Genomic DNA, 18,975 nt, shown 5'->3' with positions numbered 1-18,975 from the left:
TGTGCAGGAGGCTGCACACTCATAAAACACCAAAAAACACAATTGTGTGATAACTGTGTCATGACCACAATTATCCACTGTTGTCATGTTCAAAACCCTGGCCTTTACAATACAGTGTACACACACAAGACACATTTGTCTTGTCCTTTATGATTATGTGCAAAATGAATAGTATAAAATGTCTATTGAAATCCTCTTTATTTGAACTAAAATTCAAGATTATTGGCTTTTTTCTGTTATTAAGACTTGCTAGACCAACATGTCACATGTTCCGCTAACTGGCCCCCATTCGGCGGACTGCATCAGTGAGGCTGGCTGAGAGCAATATTGTCCAATCACAGAACTGAGCACAAACATGCTGTGCTGTGATTGGTCAGTTCTCCTGATTTGTTTAGTGTACATTTTCTAAGCAGGAAGTGAATGTTCCAAAGATATTTAAAAAAAATCTGTCGTCGTTGTAATCGTGTAGGTAATATTTATTATTTTACTGCTCACAACTGCAGTAAAAGAATGTCATCTTGCATTAACTGTCGGTGATATTTAACTGTGACATTTTACCTGTTCGCAAAAAACTAACTTTTGATATTCTGTGTGCACGTGCGGGATTATGATGTGTGACCATAGACTGTGTGTGACAGCAGGTTTTCATGTCTGTATGCGTTACTCATGACTTTAGTATATATTGCATGTGCTTGACGGGGTTTTGACAACAGATTGCTTGCTGTGTGCAGTTTGCGATGACTGACAGCGGTCATTGTGTGCTGTGTGATGTGACTCTCTGCTCGCCAGTGGGGGAGATCCTGCTGAGCGGCTGTGAGAAGGGAGTCCACACCATTAATATCAAACTGGGAACAGATAAGGAGGAGAGGTAACTCTCATAAACATGCACACAAATTGAGTCAGCAGCACCCAATAACAACATGTAAACCACACTTAAAGTGCAGTTATGGGAGCAATGAAGCTATTCGAAACTCTGAATCAAGTTAAGCAATTTATAAGATGATGTACATTTCTGTTTTAAACCCTCCTGAATGCCTTGCCATATTGACTTCTTAAATTAAATGTATGATATATGAAAAATAAATGTATGAGTCAACATTCTGTGGTGATTAATTGCATGCCACAGGTTCTAGTGTCAATTGATGGTATTATACAACTGGTATTATAATAAACTAGGGGATGTCGTTTGTGAGTTAAATTGCTTGGTTTAATTGTTAAAGATCTTCACATAAACACTGAAAGCTTAAGTGAAGTCAAAATTGACAATTCTTATTTTTGGGGGGAATTTTGCAGTGTTTAATATAAATGATTTATCCGTGCACATCATTATTATTATTTTTAAATTCATGTGCCCTCGCAAAATAACTTTCACCCCACACTTTTTGCCAATAGCATCTCTTCTCTTATGACATGTTTACTGGTGTGAGGACTGGTCAACCTGTCACTTGCATGAGATCAAAGCAATAGCAAACCACAACGATCCAATGACCCGATTATTTCTCGATGGTCAAAATCAAGTCCCGTCCTACATTTTTCCTTGTTCGAGATGCCGTTTCACTCAGATATACGTCACTATAGGGAAGCAACTTCCGTTTCATGCTGACTTTAAGTGTATCCTGTTGTAGTGTCCGCCCCGTTGGCCAGTCAGAAATGAGCCCTGAGTTACAGTGCTGTGTTGACTGGCTTCAGTGCTACTTCATGAAACCCGAGTCCATCAGCACTCTTCCTCTGCCTGCCATACACCATCCACAAATGCAGAGCGGTTAGTCACATACGCATTACCCCACTTCACCTCTGACTCATTTATGCCTGGTTTCACAGACAAGGCTTAAGCCTAGTCCCAGACTAAAATGCATGTTTGAGCTGTTTTAACTGAAAGCAACTTGCACTGACATATCTTAAAATATGTCAGTGCCATTGTTTTTTCTCAAGATGCACACCAGTAATGTTTTTTTTTCTAAGCACGTTTATAAAAGCTACTTAAATGTCCTAATTGAAGGTCTAATCCTGGCTTAATCTAAGCCCTGTCTGTGAAACCAGACCTTAAAGTAATAACCAGGGCTGTGTTTCTCAAAAACATCTTAAGCCTAATTAGATCATAGGCCACTGTTTTTCACTGCTTTTCTCCCTGTCTCTCTTTACAAGATTCTTTTAAAGCGCATGTGCTGTGGACTCTGTTGAAGGAAGTGGGGCTTGGGAAAACGGTCTCGTACAAGCAGCTTGCTGAAATGATTGGGAATCCAAATGCTGTGCGAGCCGTGGGCTCAGCCATGAAGAAAAACCCTGTGAGTTTTGTTGGAATGATCATCATGACAGATTGATTTATCTCATGTGATGCATCTTTTTCTCTGTTGTTCTCTCAGATTCCACTAATAGTACCGTGCCACCGGGTGCTGCGCAGTTCAGGGGACAGTGGATCATACATGGGAGGAAAGGGAGATGATATTAAAGTTTGGTTGCTCACTCATGAGAAAAAAGCATTGGAGCTCAATGCTTCAAAGAGTGAATAATCCATCGGATGAACCCCAAAATCTTCATACTGCTTTTTAAAATTTTTTTATGAAGTCTGAGTTTGAAAAACTTTATGACAGATTTTTGATTGTTTAGAGAGATTACATTCCAATTTTTTTAATTTTTTTTTATGAAGTCTGAGTTTGAAAAACATTATGACAGATTTTTGATTGTTTGGAGAAATTATATTCCAATTGAGAGAACAAACACTTTGTTATAATCCATATATTGTCTATAGTTTTAGAGGAATCTGTTTGGAATTGTGTTTTTGAGAGCAGGTGGTGTTATGGTTGTCAGTTACATTAACATTGTTTAATGTGATTTGAAAAATCATTTTATAAACAAGATGTTTAATCCAAAGGATTACAGAATTTTTTTTAAAATAAATTGTCTTTTTTTTTTTTTATTATTGTTGCATATTTTGTAATCTTTTATTCCTGAAATTCATGTGATATTTTTTGCAGTAAGTTATGCTTATATAAGTTATGCTAACTAGAGTTTTATAAGAAATGTTTAAGCAAATAAACAGCTCTATAGCAAATTAGATGTTTATTAATAGTGGATCAATTATCTACACTACCGGTCAAAAGCTTGAAATATTAAATTAATATTTTTTAATGTTTTTGAAAAAAGTCTCTTATGGTCACCAAAACTGCATTTATTTGATCAAAAAATACAGAAATATTGTTAGAACTCAAAATAACTGTTTATTTTAATATATTTTAAAATGTAACTTATTCCTGTGATGGCAAAATCTATTTTGTCAAACTGATAAATATACCAGCAAATGTGTACCAGACACATTATCAGTGGCGAGTTTTATTTTGTGTTCCTCCCTAATGTGTCATAATGAAAAATCATTTCTTTTCTCAAGCACAATTATCAAAGATTTCCCCTACCAACATCTGAGTGTTTTTATTTTTTTACATAAAGCATTTAATTTCATTCCACAACTTTTCAAATGCATACTTCATATGGCCGAGGGTCAAATGGTCACGTATTTCAAAAGAGTTCTTAGTTCCTCTGGATGTCAAACACACAGTTGTGATCTCTTTAATGGGAGGATGAAAGAAGGGCGTTCCTGGTGAGATATCCACAGTCAGAAGTGTGCTACTGCATTATATTGTGTTTGATCATATGTGACATGAGCTGCATCCACTGCCTCAGGCTGTGCTGATCTCTCACTAAGTCTTCGCGTACGGCATCATGCCACCTTACAGAACAGCAATTTGTGCCTGACAGAAAAACAGTTGGATCGTGCTCAGTGAACACAAACCCTCCCTGTAATTTCAAATCATTCAGTGAAGTGTGGGAGCTGTTATCATAACTCTGTAGACTCTGTGTGAAAGGTGTGTCTTAATCTATATCTGTATTCATTTCCTGTGACATTTTCCATGAGAAGGAGTCTGAAACTCTTTTATTTTCTTCTTTTCAGTACATGATCAGAAAAAATGCGCTGTTTTATTTTCTATTCATTATAGTATACTCTAATCATTTCTATAATATTTGGGGTTTTTTTGGTTACCAGAACTGTTTTGTTTTTGTTGTTAAAACCCTGAGTAATGTGTCATTTTGTACAATAAACATGAAAATGCATGAAATAATATTTTTAAAAAGGTTGGGTAACGTGTATATATGTAATTTGTATTTATATTGAATTTGTTCATTTATGCTATAAAATAATGTAACGGGACACTACATTTGAGGAAATTAATAGCAGTATTTAAATGAAAAACAAAACATAAAGTCTGTCTTTCTTTGTTTTTAAATGGTTAATTGCAGAAAAATGTTTACTTTTTTTTTTAGACCAAACTTATGAGATACAGAGCCCATATAAACTGCATGAAACTTATAGAAACATTGTGTAAAAATGAAGCAATGTTGGGTGATGCTTTTCTTAAATGTCATGACAGCAGAGATGGAAAGCTAATCTGCTGAGGATAAGACCACATACTAACAAATGAGTTAAAACTGTTAAATCCATGTAAGGTATAAGATTTTACATTTAGATTTAACATTATATTACCACGATACACTTGAACAAGGGAAACCATCTAGGGGAGTATCCGTGTAATTAGTCAACTGTAAGTCATTTGTCAGGATAAGACGTGATCAAACTGGATTAATGGTTCAGAATGAGAATAAACTCTGATTAAAGTCTAAAGATTCTCTTTTGATTGACAGAATGATGGTGATTTACAATATGATCCCTATGCTGCATTAGTCCCATGCTGGTGTTTTAATCTTCAAAGCATTTAATGTGTCAGGACACATCATTCATATGGGTTACTTAAAGAAATGCTTCAGACTTTATTTTATTTTTAAAATCTTTATGAGCAGCTTTTTGCTCCACCTCAACTAACCCTCAACTTTGACACCTGATTCTCAGATTTTCAGTTTGTTTCTGTCAAATGTGAACGTATCATGCTGTGTAGGTACTTCATTGCTCTTTACGCTCTCAGGTGATAATGTATTGCACTTAAATTTGATTAATATGTCAGACTCACACCATTGTGCAGTTCAGAGGCAATGCCAGATCTCACACATTCACCTCTGACACTCACATATGAATATCCTTCATTTTATGAACTACGTGGAGCCATCGGCTATAGTAAATATCAGCATAAATGATTAATCTCCAAAGTAAACAAATTATAAATGTCACAAATCTTTTGTGAAATCACTGTGTAAACATGGATACAAGAGCGCCATGACGTGGAAGCACAGTTGGGATGTAAAGCCTAAATGTTTGTCTGTATTTTGAGGGGAAAAAAGGCATTTGGTGCTACTCTTGCTTCAGCTCTCAAAACATTTAGCCTAATGTCTAATAATAAATGAACGAGGGTTGATTTTGAACAAATATGCACCCCTAGTGCAGTATAGGCTTTTTATTAAAACCATGAGGAGGATATTTCATCAGGACTTCATAAAACATGTTGTTCCCATGGAATAACACAAAATTGTATTATCATTGGCTCCAAGGGTTCATCTTCATATTTTATGCTTTTACATTCTTCCTCGTCTGTTGGGAAATCTCTGTTCTTTCAGAGGCAAATCTTCAGCGTCCACCTCATTCATCTGTAATCACAATAGACGAGAGATCACTGATCAAGTACAGTTTCACACTGGGAAATTAAACTGCTGATGTTTTCCAATAAGAAAGAGGAACAGTCATGCTCTTACGATGTGTATAGGTGAAAGCTGCTCCATTGGAGTGTCCGCAGGAATAGACAGCAATGTGTCACCAGCATCCATCTGACAGAGACAGATTTTTACTCTAGTCACACATCTCAATATTCTTAGTTTTTGATGTCCACCCCGTGTTACTCCCGGTCTCCCATACTTAATCATTTTTTTTTTTTTTTTTTTCAAAATGATAGCAGACAGAAGAGGACAGAGGATAATCTCACCCTGAATGTTGCCTCCACTTCACCAACACTTCTCTTTCCACCAGGAAGCCAACCGTATGACCAGTGCTGGCAAAGACTAACCTCCAACACACACACTAGCATTAACAACTGGACCAGCACCCTTCCTTTCCACTCCATGCTAAAACTGAAACAAAGACATTTAATAGGCAAAATCGTACTCTCATGTAAACTTTCATATAAAATATATGAAAATTGTTTAGTTGTTGATAGCCAAAAAAAAAAAAAAAAAAATCTTACAATGGAAAAAAAGATATCTTATCCAATTATTTGGTTTTATAAATCTATTGGAACAAAATGATTGATTATAGTATACTAATATTAATCCAATCAAATAAAATTGTATTTATAAAGCACATTTTAAAATCAATCTGGGTTGCCCGAAGTGCTGTACAAGAAAGTAAAAGTAAAAATAAAAGAAAAATGGAAGAATTACAGAAGATTAAAAGTGCTGTTTAATTTAAATTCAGCTGTAGGAGCTGTTTTAACTTAAAAATACTGATACATCAATATCTATATTGATATGAGTACAGCTCAAACTTATTGAGTCTGAGGCAAAAAATTTACAAATGTCAATGTCAAAGTACAACGTAATGACATTCAACCCCAGTTTCTAACAATTTACGCAACAGCTCAACATAACCATTCAAAACATGCACAGAAATACTAGGCCTGTTTTCTCTAAACAATATAAATATCTATAAATGAAATTCAAGTCTATTTAAGAGGTGAAAGCAGTGGGTACAAATATACAGCAATTAAATACAAGTTAGTTACAATCTGTCATTTCTTTAAATGAGTTACTTAAATCTTAAGTTTAAATCTAAAGATATTCAGAAAACACTACACTGAAAAAAATATTGTTGGTTGAACTTAAAAAAGGTTGCCATACAATTTTGAGTTCATTGAAATAAAAAAATTAAGTCAATACAATGAAGGAGATTAATAAATAAAAATTCTAAATATTATGTTATCTGAACCACATTAATTTGACAAAAGATAAATGTTGTGATAACAAATCATGAAAATAATTTTTTACAGTGATACATAATTTTAAAGTCTTACCTGCTGTCTTTGATCAAGATGAAGTGTGTTGTTCTTGGTCTCCTTTATACAGTCCTCTTAAAATGAGTTGCAATGCTCTTTCGTCATTGGGAGTCTTGCGACCACAGGGCAGGTGCAGGTTTCTCTCTAATGCACACTCTAATGCACACCTGGGGCTGGATTTCCAAAATAGATAAAGAGCTGTCGTGGGGACCTAGCTAATGGACCTGTTTAAAGTGTAAGATTTATTAAATAATGTGTTTAAATGGTCCAAAGAGACACTCTGATGGCCAGATCAACACACAGGGGAAAAGATGAGACATAAAGGCCAAAAGATGGCTCTGTTAGAGACAAGGACTGAATCATCTGACTTCCAATCAAGCATTTGCTTGGGATTGTTTTTAAATACACCTATAAATTATGTTCCTAACTAACTAACTAACTAACTAACTAACTAACTAACTAACTAACTAACTAACTAACTAACTAACTAACCAACTGTTACATTTGGTAACTGTTTGCTCACAAACCTTTCCTTGTGTTCTCTAGTGTCTAACTTTGATATAACCAGCCAACCAATTAATTCAATTTTATTTGTATACACTATCATTAAAAGATTTGGGTTCAGTTTGAGTTAGAGTTTTTTATATATGTTTTTGAAAGAAGGCTATGCTAACCAAGGCTGCATTTATATGATAAAAATACACTAAAAACAGTAATATTGTGAAATTGTGAAAATTTCAGTCTTTAGTGTCACATGATCCTTCAGAAATCATTGTAATATGATGATTTTCTGCTTAAGAAACATTTTTTCTTTTCAGGATTCTGTGATGAACAGAAAGTTCAAAAGAGCATCATTTATTTGTAATAAAAATATTTTGTAACATTATAAATGTTTCACTGTGACTTTTGATCAATTTAATGCATCCTTGCTGAATCGAACTATTATAACTACTTAATAATTTAATTTAGCATTTATCTGTTAAAACTATAAAGTTTTAACTCTAGAGATGGATTTTGCTAAATTGTATTTTAGTTGTATTTTTTTACTAAAATAAGAGGAATAAATAAATAAACTAAATGTAAAATATAACCACATTTATTTATTACACATTCATATTTTGTGTTAACCTCAAAAGGTCAACTGGCTCAAAAGGACCTTTATTTTGAACTGAGGACTTGTATCCTAAACTACGACACTTCCGGGGCGTGTAAGGAAAATCCCACGAGCTCAGACTCAAAACAAGTCAAGATGTCCACATGACCGTCATTCTCAGCAGTTTTCTTTTTATCAAGCTATAGTATAATTTATCCGCCGTAAAACAAGAAGAAGAAGAAGAACTAATAAACTCTCACAGGTAATTTCCAGACTTGTATCTACATGAACAAAAATCGTATGCTGTTCAAACCGTAATAATGTGTATGGCGTCTGCGCGTTACATTAACCTCGAACCAAATCAGTGACGTGATCTGTGCTGCTCCCCTCAGCTTATGGTATAATGAGACATGAACATGGATGTTTTGAGAAGACCTGCCATTCCCGAAGACGCGGTCCAGTATCAGCTGTTTCTGGCTCACCCTGACCCATCAGACGCAGAAGCCAATGAGAAATCCCTTAAACAGATCCTGCAGAACATCCTCGCTGAGATCGCCCCTCTTCTGGTGCCGTACATCTGGCAACATCAGCCCTTCAATATAAGATATCACCCTGAGAAAGGTAAGAGTAATACACACACATATATGCGCGTGCGTGTGTGTGTCTGTGAGAGAGAGTATAATTTCTGCCATTTTTTTTTGCTAGTCACGAATGTATACGCTCCACATAATTGCTTATTTTATTATGCGTTTGCAAAGAGGCCTTTATAAACAGTTCACTTCTGTTTTTTTCATCCTCACTCCATAGGTGATGTGCCCGCACACCTGGGTGGTGTTACTGAGTTTGGTGATAATGTGGAGGATGAATGGTTCATCGTTTACCTGCTAAAAGAGATCACGCGCACCTTTAGTGATGTAGCAGTTGTTGTCTATGATAATGATGGACAGTTTATTCTGATTGAAGCCGCTGAACACCTGCCGAAGTGGCTGGACCCAGACAGCAGTGAAAACAGGGTTTGTATTGGAAATTTTAAATACTAGTACCATGATATTATCATGAATTTTGGACCATGGTATTCTTTGAAGTACATAAAAATGCCACTGATGTGCATCAATATGATAATCATTTTGATGCAGCAGTCTGTACGATTTGTTGCATTCCTGTGGACCGCTATTATATATGAGGATGAGTTGAACTCGAATAACATCCAATATTGCAGTAACTTGTTTATTAACGGCAAACAAAAATATGACACTGTCAAAAATCGACCCAATCCTACATTTCGTTAAACGGTAATTGCAGTAAGTGACGTCACCATCATTAAGCAATATTGATGGAGCTTAATTTTCACGTTTTCAGAAATATTATGATACACTTTATTCACAATTATTAATTCCACATCTATATAAAGAAATAAGTAACTTGTGGCTCTTACACATTTAGGACCATTGTAGTAACATTTGATCCCAGCAGTTTGTATTAATCAGTGATGGATGGTTATCATCATTTGCAGGAAAAAAATATTATACACATCTCTCTCTCTCTTTTAGAAGTAAGGCTGTTCTTGTTATCGTTGCGTAGATAGTGCATATATAGTCTGTTCCCCTTGGCTTATGACTTGTAATGTTTGTAATTGTGTTTCTCAGGTGTTCCTGTACCAGGGAGAGCTGCACATATTACCCAACCGTACACGTTCTGGAGAGGTTGGCTGGCCTAGAGACTCAGTGCCTGCTGTGGGTCAGGCTCTAGAGGTGCTGCACTCACACACTGAGAGCTGTTTAGCCAAACAGCCCATACGCGCCGCTCTGGCCAGGAGGCTGGATGGGTGAGAGTGATGTCATTGTTTAAAATGCCCCTATTATGCTCTTTCAGATATTACCTTTCATGTAGTGTGTAATATAGCTGTTTGTGAATGTTAAAGGACTGCAATGTTTCAGAGATCAAAGTGCACGATAAATGGAGTAATTATCTCCCTAAAAACAGAACCGATTCAGAACTGCCTGAAACAAGCCGTCAGGAATTTCAGCCTCACTTCCTGCACAAACTTGTGTGGGTTTGTAACATTTGCATAATGCCAGTCTATGGTCTTCATTGGCTGCCCCTGAGCAATGTCGACTTTAATCCGCCCTCAAACATTGTAGTTGTGGCTGAGGCCTGGAAGAGTTTGGTTCGTGTTGTCGACAAGTTTTCTGCTTGGGAAAGCAAATCCACTTTGCATCATGTATGCACGTCCAAAGGATGAGGACTCGTGCTCGGATTGATATGGTAAAACCGACTCCATTGTTACTCTTCGTATCACTGTGTATACAAGTGTGGAGGAGGCCTCAGGAGCTAAAATTGTAATATGTTACATTTCTGATACACACCGTTTCAGATACTGTGAGAAAAGAGGTGGTGCTGCAATGTACGTTATGACATTTTTTGTGTTTTTTGACCTTGGATGCATGTAAACCTATTATTGGAGACCTTTAAAATAGCATGATAGGGGCACTTTCAAATAAGCAATTCAGTTGTTTCTGTTACTCATTTTTACAAACTCAGTTGTTTGTGTTTGTGTGCAGGTATCCAGCTAAAATCCAGCAGAATTTCCACCGCGCCCACTGTTACGTGCCTGCGGGCATCGCTGTGGTGTTGTCTAGGAGGCCTGACCTTATAGCCCCGGCTGTGTCTGCTTTCTATTTGCGTGACCCTGTTGACCTCCAGGCCTGCCGAACTTTCCGCACCTTTCCTCCTGACACCAGAGTTATGACATCAGTAAGAAGCAGTCAAAATTTTTCTTGTTCTGAATTTATCTTTATGTGGGAAAGTACTTGCTGAATTCTGTCACATGCACTCTACCGGACCGGTGGGGTCCGAATTAAAAAATAGATTAAAAAAGTAATTAATACGTATATTCAGCAAGGATGTAAAACATTTTTTTTTTAAATAAAAATAATAAAATGTATATATTTATTTATGAGCATTTAATGCTGTTCTTTTGAACTGTCTATTCATCAAAAAATCTTTAAATAAGATGTCACAGCTTCCACAGAAGGTAAGCAGCACAACTGTTTTCAACATTGACAATGAGAAGAAATGTTTCTTTAGCACCAAATCAGCATACTAGAATGATTTCTGAAGGATCATGTGACAATGAAAACTGGAGTAATGATGCTGAAAATTCAGCTTTGCCATCACAGGAATAAATTACTTTTTAACTCCAAACTTTTAAACAGTTATATATTTATTGAGAACTCCTCCAGTTACTACAAACCTGTTCCCTTCCCCCTTTCCTGTAGGTGAAGTTTACTCGATGCTTGTACGCACAGCTGCAACAACAGAGTTTTGTTCCAGATCGGCGGAGTGGTTTCACGCTTCCCGCCCGCTCTCATCCCCAGTACAGAGCTCACGAGCTGGGAATGAAACTGGTGAGCGCATGGCATGAGTCGTGTACAGAGAAAGCTGACTATTAAAATGCAGATCTCATTTCATAGAGGTTGTGTTTTTCTCTAAAAATTGTCCCATTGGAATGAATTTTTCATATGCTCAGAAATACAGTTTGTCATGTAATACATTTTGTAACTAGAGTACATGGTGCTAATGTATTCTACCTTCTGTTCATGCCTAAGGCCCATGGCTTTGAAATCATGTGCTCCAAAAGCGGTCAGTCTTCATCAGAGCAAGAGACTTCAGTCAGCAGTAACCCATTATGGAGAGGCTTTTTAGATAGCCTTAAAAAGAATGGATACTTTAAGGTAGGAAAGAGTTTCTGTGTTGAAAATACTTGAAGCAGATGATGCAAAGATTCCTTTCCCTGAGAGATACATTTGATCTGTGTGTGTGGATATAGATTTTGCTGATGTGTTTGACTATTTTTGTGAACCCAGAGTGAACTAGAAGGATCTGCTCGATACAAAGACTTATTGACGTCAGCAGAAAGTTTCTTCAGGCAGTCGGTAACCAGCACTCATCGGTGAGAGTGGCTTTTTTCATTTAAAGTTTACTGTCACGGAGTTAATTTTACTTTCTCTGTGTGGCAAAGTAGTTTTTTGCCATTCCTTTTGCCATTAATTGTAATAATCCAGTGAGATTTTTGTATACACAAGGAGTCTGACTCAGCTGGTATGATCTGATCTCACCATCATCGAGTCCGTCTGTGATTACATGAAGAAACAGAAAAAAATGAGATGGACTAAATCCAGAAGAACTGCGGGAACGTCTCCAAGACACTTGAAGAAACCGACCTGCAAAGCTACAGTACTGTGAAAAGTTTTAGACACTTGTGTAAAAATGCTATAAAGTGAAGATTCTTTCAAAAATCATGTAATAAATAGATTTTATTTATCAATGAAATTTTATTAAATTTATCAAATCAATGTTTGGTGTGACCACCCTTAGTTACACTTGCACATAGTTTTAACGTAGCGTAGCTTTGCAGGTCGGTTTCTTCAAGTGTCACAGACATGTAATCACAGATGACTCGATGATGGTGAGATAAGATCATACCGGCTGTTGTCAAATCTCACTGGTTTATTACACTTAATGGCAAAAGGAATGCTTGGAAATGTAAACTGATATTTCCTACTGATGCACTACAGAAAAATATATAAATAACTGACTTTAAACCTTTTTTTTTTTTTTTAATGAAAATACTAGTACATTTTGTTTTATCATTTAACAGAAATAATACATTAAATTTATCAAAATTGGCAATAAAGACTTCTGCATTGCTATAAACTTTCTATTCATCAAATAATCTTTCAACATTTTTGCCATTAATATAAGTTAGAATAATATAATAGGAGTCGCAATAATTTGTTTGTTTTTTACTGTATTTTGATTAAATAAATGTATCCTTGGTGAACATTAGAAAATCTTACTGAGTCCAAACTTTGAAATAATATGGGTAAATATCATTTTAATCTTTCTCAAGCCCTGATATTCATAATCCTGGCGATGAGGTGTTGAAGGTTTTGGAGGGCTCCTCCTTCAGTTTGGAAGACCTCAAAAACCAAGAGGCACATCTACCACCAGAGGACAGTATGTACCAGTTTTTCTCCCATTTAAAAGAGGATTGTTTTCTCTTTGGCCTGCGCATATCGAGTCTTTTCTCTGCTTATGCTGAAAGTGAATCTAGCCTGTGAATTGAGCCTTTCTTAATCGAGTCTTTTCTTAATCAAGTATGATCCTCTCAATCTCCCCCTGTAGGTGATGCGTGGTTGGACATCTCACCTCAGGAGCTGGAGAGGCTGCTTGAGGAGAAAGGAAGTCGAAGGGTGAGTGATGGCACTCGTAAGACGGCACAGCCTCATGAGGAGGTGCAGGAGGAAGAAGCTGGCTACAGTCTGATAGCTGTAACGCAAGGCATGAAGAACTTCATTAATGCCATGTCTTCTCATGAAGGTGCTGAAATACCCAGGTAATGATTCTCCATCTGAATAATTGTCAATACTTCAGTTATTATTATAGCGCCATGATAATTTGACTTTCTATTCCTGAAATTGTGTTTCAGGTCTTGCTTGGTTGAGCCCTTCAGTTTTGATCCAGATGCAGTAACCAGTGCTCTTGATAGATTGCTAGGTGAGTTTGACTTTCTGTGATATTAATGAATCCTAGTGCTCTAAAATCTTTTAGTGGTCGACCGATATATCGCCTATATATATTTTGGATATAATCATGTCATTTTTTCAATTATCGATACGTTTTTCTGTTTGTCCAGTGTGTCTGGACCAGGACTTTTATCGTGCCAGCACTTATATCTATTTGGCCACTTTTGTCACATTTGTGGATATTAACTGACTCTGTAAGTCAGCTACATTGTTTACTTCTGAATATTATATTTTATTCTGGTGCGCTTAACGTTATCGCTACTGTGTAATAGTAGCCTATGCTACTCACCAACTAAACATATCCTATTCAATGGGTTCACAGTCTCTTTCACGGCCATAGTAGCCTATTCACAAACTGTTTGCTCAAGCATAGCCTGGTCTCAATGATAATGCAAAGTTATTACTGTGTCATGCGCGCTGAAGTTAGCCTGTAACTATATGATGTTGAATATGCTATGTTAAATAGTTGCCCTGCCTATTCAACAGGATAGCTCATGTTGGCTATGCAGGCTTAAATGAGGTTAACTCTCCTCTTACCGATCGTGATGGCAAATCCCCATATCCTTAAAGGGGGGGTGAAATGCTCATTTTCACTCAATCTCCTGTTAATCTTGAGTACCTATAGAGTAATATTGCATCCTTCATATCTCCAAAAAGTCTTTTGTTTTATTATATTTTTAATTGAAAGATCGACTGTAACCGAGTCTTTCCGGAAAAAAACGAGCGGCTGGGGGCGGGCCGTGTGGGCGAAGCTAAAGATGTGCTTACCCGCCTAGCTAACAACACACAGAGACATTTGTTCAACAGTTTTACTCACCGTTCCAACGCACGACCGCGATCCTTTATCATTGTGACTGCTCGATCCTTAAGCATTAGACGATCTGCAAATCCGTAGATCTGGGCTTTGTTTATAAAACAATCATCGTCGAAATGCAGGGAACAACAGTCTTACACAACTCTGTTTATGCTCAGAAAAACAAACTCCATCCACGGGTTCCTTAACGCTGGGTTCTTTGGGAATCTGTGCAGGGTTGTCTTGCCCTGGCAACCAAAAACACACTTCTTTGGTGACATTGACTTCCCAAAAGCCGGGCAGGGCGCTTTGATGGCGAACTGCTTTCACTCTCTTGCTCTGGTTTACGAGTGTGCGCGCGGCCGCGATCTTACCGGAGAAGTGCCCTTAGGACCCATATAAGGAAATTCCGCTCTATCTTACGTAAGACAGAGCCATACTCGAAAAAAAACTTTCCGAAACTTGTGACAAACCGGAAGGAGTATTTTTGGAACAAAAATACTCCTTCAAACGTACAACTTAGTTTTTGAAACTTTGTCCATGTTTAGCATGGGAATCCAACTCTTTACCAGTGTAAAAAACTCAGTATGCATGAAATAGCATTTCACCCCCCCTTTAAGGCCCTTGCACACTGAGTCCGAAATTCGCGCACGTTAAAAAATAAATACGACCTCACGTTATGTCAATCACACTTGCACACTGCCTCCGAAACTTTTGTCTGCCAAAAAAAAAATCTAATCAGGTTCAATTTTCTGCGTTTTTCGCATTCGTAGCAAGCATTTTTAAATGGTGTTTTGACAATTCAGAGCCACCGAATCACGAATGCGAAAAAACGCATGCGATAATTTCGGACTCGGTGAGCAAGGGCCTTTAGTGTACACACCATTCCACTTCATTAACTGTATACTACTGTCTGCACTGCACTACCTGTCTATACTGTTCACATGGCACTTTTCTGCATTTTTGCACTTCTGGTTAGACGCTAACTGCCTTTCATTGTCTCTATAATTGTAATCTGCACAATGACAACAAAGTTGAAACTAATGTAAATTTAATCTAATCTAAACTCCTGCTACCTGTAATATATCACTATTATATGGTTTTGCAACCATGTAGTTCAATTTTCCATATTTATTGTATGTCATTATGTCAGTATCAGTATTTGCTTTCTACCATGCACAAATAAAAATGTCACTGAACTTTTGCTGTGTAATTGTAACAATGAGCACTCAAATACAACAATTACTAAAAACACACACAAAAACTGATTTTGCATGGGCACTGCAATAGTGTATTTCTAATTTATTAAATATTATACAATTTGTTTTAATTTAATTACAGCATGTGTTTTTACAATCTTTAAATTAAATAGTCTGATATCATAAAATATATATATATATATATAAAATGTATATGTATGTATTATATCGGCCATCAAAAATATCGGTCAAAATCGATCAACCACTAATCGTTATATCTTTTATTATATTTTAAATTGGTTTCCATAAAGCCTGTTAATTTTTTCTTGACTTAAATCTGTCATTTATTTAGAATTTTATGCCTGAATTATCTATACTACAGAAAATCACTAATAATTAGCACTTCCTGTTTTACAGGAACTAAGGATGATGAGTTAGACTCTGACGACTTTGATGATGATGATGATGACGACGAGGACGACAATGATGTGGATGAGAATGAAGAAGTGCAGAATGGTGGCTTTCAGGAGCAGGCAGGTTCAGAGGAGCTGGAGAATCTGAAGAAGTACATGGATGAAATGGACCAGGAACTGCAAAGCACAAATATTGGCCAAAGCTTTACACAGAATAACAGAGTAAGTATCCACAGATGTTGTTTATCCTGTGGCCATAACTTTGAAGAAACTTTTGATTATTTTTATTTTCTGCTTTCTTATAGGCCAGTAATAAAGCAGATGCATTTAAAAGCTCATCAGCCACCTCGGGCTCAGAGCTTGTTGAGGAAGAAATCCAGCCGCTTGATGTGGATCTCAACCTGGTTACAAATTTACTTGAATCTCTCGCTTCTCAGGCAGGTCTAGCTGGGCCTGCCTCTAATCTACTGCAGAGTCTTGGCATCCACATCCCACCTGACGCAGATCAGCCCTGATAAGCCAAACTGAAATAGAAAAATCAACTCAAAGAGACTTATCTCACACTTATCGTGCACTCAGCGTTCCTTCACCTAGTAAACTTCAGCTGTTGCTCTATCAGCTGACTATATTTAAATGTATGGTGTTCTTTTCCACACCTAGTACTGAATTGTGAATTATTACCTCCAAACATTGATATTTTCTTCAAAACAGAGCACTTCCACTAAAATTGACTGGGAATTTCTTCCTTCACAAAATCTGAGAAGTTGTTTATCATGTTGTTCATAATTAAAATGTATTTTACTCTCTCTTTTTGAATAAAGATAATATTTTCTGAGATGTTTCCAATTACAATTAGTGTCATTTTGTTGGAGATTAAGTCTACAACAGAAAATATCAGCTACAGCTAGGGCTGGGCCCCAGCTGTAGCTGGGCGGTATGACGGTATCGTTACCACGGTAGAAAATGTCAACCGTAACAGATTTTTTTTTTATTCCGTGTATACCGCGACCTTACAGTCTATGACCGCGACATGTAAATAAGTGGGCGTGGTTAACTCACGTGCAGCGTGCGTGAGACTGAGACAGATTTGTCAAAGAAACAAGGAGAAAACTGATCAAGAGGATCCACGAAGGAATTATGTTTTCTAAAGGGTGGTTGTTAACGTAACATTTTCGGGGAAAAAGGCGCAGCAGTCAACTAGAGCAGTGCAGCAGCCGTAGGTTATAGTTTCGAGGAGTGCACGATCGCAACGGGGAAAGCATTAAGCTTACTTGACAACAACAGTTCATAAATCAATATCGTAACGAATAGAAATAACCTTAAATAATGTATAGTTATCTTCATCTTTCCGTCTCGTAATAGTTACTTTTTAAACACGAAAATCGCATTCAGCATGACGCAAGCGGTTGCCGTGGTAATGAACAACCTGCTTGTTAAAGCGAATTTATAATCCTGTATCTGAGGCAAAATTACTAAATATGTAGCGCGAGTTATATATTTCCACCTCAAAAGACGCGCGCGCACACACGCACTGAGAGGGAGCACGGTGTGTCAGTGTTCACCGGGCTATTGTAAAATAATGACGCAGTTACAAGGTGTGTATGATTTAAACTACAGGGTGGGCCATTTATATGGATACACCGTAATAACATGGGAATGGTTGGTGATATTAAAGTCCTGTTTGTGGCACATTAGTATATGTGAGGGAGGGGGCTAACTCCTCAAGATGGGTGGTGACCATGGTGGCCATTTAACGTTAGAAGTCCACAAACAGGACTTTAATATCACCAACCATTCCCATGTTATTACGGTGTATCCATATAAATGGCCCACCCTGTACTTATTCAACACTGTAACAGTAGCAGCTGTTCGGTTTTCATACTGCTGCTTTCCTTAGTCACTTCTGAACTTCTCTTGATTAAAGCTCCTGGTGACGGTGTATGGAAGCAAATAAGAGACATAACTATTTGAAATTTAACAGCCACTGAATACTTAGTTTTGAAATATTTTATTTTGAAAAACATTTATCTGAATTTATTTGCTCTGAATTCACCCCTTTGAAATTATTTTACTTTGGAAACCATGTATCTGAATTTATTTGTTTCGAATTTACCTCTCAAAACCTGAATTTCAATGAATATTTTTCAATGCTCACAAATTCAGATACAAAAAAATCAACTTACAGAATTTCAGATAAAATAGATTCAAGTTGATCAAATTTGATTGCTCAAATTCAGGACTGGCAACAATGTTATTATTATTATTAACCTTTATTTTACCAGGCAAGTTGACTGACAACCTTTTCTCATTTGGAAAGAAATCTGTTTGGAAGAAAGCTTCTTAGTAGTTACGCAAACTACTATAAATAAATTGTATGAAGAAGTAGTCATCAGGTTTATAATGGTCAGATAACAACTTCCAAAATGACTGAATTTAAACTTGATCATGATCGTCGTGCTCTGATAGGCGCTCAACTGTTTTTCCTATCCTGGGTTGCCCGGATGTTACCATGTGAATATTTAACTTGAATTTTTCGATCTTAACTTGAGCAGACGAATTAGACTGATGTTTTCTTTGAAAAATATTAACTTGAAATTTGAGATCTGAATTTGAGCAATCAAATTTGATCAACTTGAATCTATTTTATCTGAAATTCTGTGTTGATTTTTTAATTTTGTATCTGAATTTGTGAGCATTGAAAAATATTCATTGAAATTCAGGTTTTGAGAGGTAAATTTGAAACAAATAAATTCAGATACATGGTTTCCAAATTAAAATAATTTCAAAGGGGTGAATTCAGAGCAAATAAATTCAGATAAATGTTTTTCAAAATAAAATATTTCAAAACTAAGTATTCAGTGGCTGTTAAATTTCAAATAGTTATGTCTCTTATTTGCTTCCAT

At 36.6% G+C, this 18,975-nt stretch overlaps 3 protein-coding genes across 6 annotated transcripts; 2 read left to right on the top strand and 1 right to left on the bottom strand.

Moving 5' to 3' along the window:
* The first annotated feature begins 367 nt into the window (after positions 1-367).
* On the top strand, positions 368-4,122 carry LOC307148626 (methylated-DNA--protein-cysteine methyltransferase-like). Of its 4 annotated transcripts, none has more exons than XM_079854298.1 (5): positions 368-465; positions 732-868; positions 1,626-1,762; positions 2,146-2,285; positions 2,364-4,122. In XM_079854298.1, the coding sequence occupies exons 1-5, from the start codon at positions 421-423 to the stop codon at positions 2,508-2,510; spliced, it is 606 nt and encodes a 201-aa protein (XP_079710424.1). In that variant the 5' UTR covers positions 368-420; the 3' UTR covers positions 2,511-4,122. The 4 variants fall into 4 exon arrangements, with proteins under 4 accessions (XP_079710424.1, XP_079710423.1, XP_079710422.1 ...); XM_079854297.1 differs by having other exon boundaries at positions 385-469; positions 2,364-4,103; XM_079854296.1 differs by having other exon boundaries at positions 397-649; positions 2,364-4,103.
* A 1,298-nt stretch (positions 4,123-5,420) lies between these two features.
* gnrh3 (gonadotropin-releasing hormone 3) lies at positions 5,421-7,205 on the bottom strand. Its single transcript, XM_079854170.1, has 4 exons — positions 7,005-7,205; positions 5,922-6,066; positions 5,695-5,766; positions 5,421-5,589 (listed from the first exon to the last, which is right to left on the bottom strand). The coding sequence occupies exons 2-4, from the start codon at positions 6,057-6,059 to the stop codon at positions 5,518-5,520; spliced, it is 282 nt and encodes a 93-aa protein (XP_079710296.1). The 5' UTR covers positions 6,060-6,066; positions 7,005-7,205; the 3' UTR covers positions 5,421-5,517.
* A 976-nt stretch (positions 7,206-8,181) lies between these two features.
* ecd (ecdysoneless homolog) lies at positions 8,182-16,907 on the top strand. The gene is made up of 13 exons (XM_079853059.1): positions 8,182-8,341; positions 8,472-8,700; positions 8,887-9,092; positions 9,726-9,904; positions 10,641-10,833; positions 11,358-11,486; positions 11,688-11,813; positions 11,946-12,031; positions 12,992-13,098; positions 13,267-13,477; positions 13,571-13,638; positions 16,077-16,294; positions 16,378-16,907. The coding sequence occupies exons 2-13, from the start codon at positions 8,490-8,492 to the stop codon at positions 16,585-16,587; spliced, it is 1,944 nt and encodes a 647-aa protein (XP_079709185.1). The 5' UTR covers positions 8,182-8,341; positions 8,472-8,489; the 3' UTR covers positions 16,588-16,907.
* Positions 16,908-18,975: the final 2,068 nt, after the last annotated feature.

Source organism: Squalius cephalus, assembly GCF_949319135.1.
Source record: "Squalius cephalus genome assembly, chromosome: 20".
NCBI classification, from domain to species: Eukaryota; Metazoa; Chordata; class Actinopteri; order Cypriniformes; family Leuciscidae; genus Squalius; species Squalius cephalus.
This window is presented reverse-complemented; position numbering and strand designations above follow the sequence as displayed.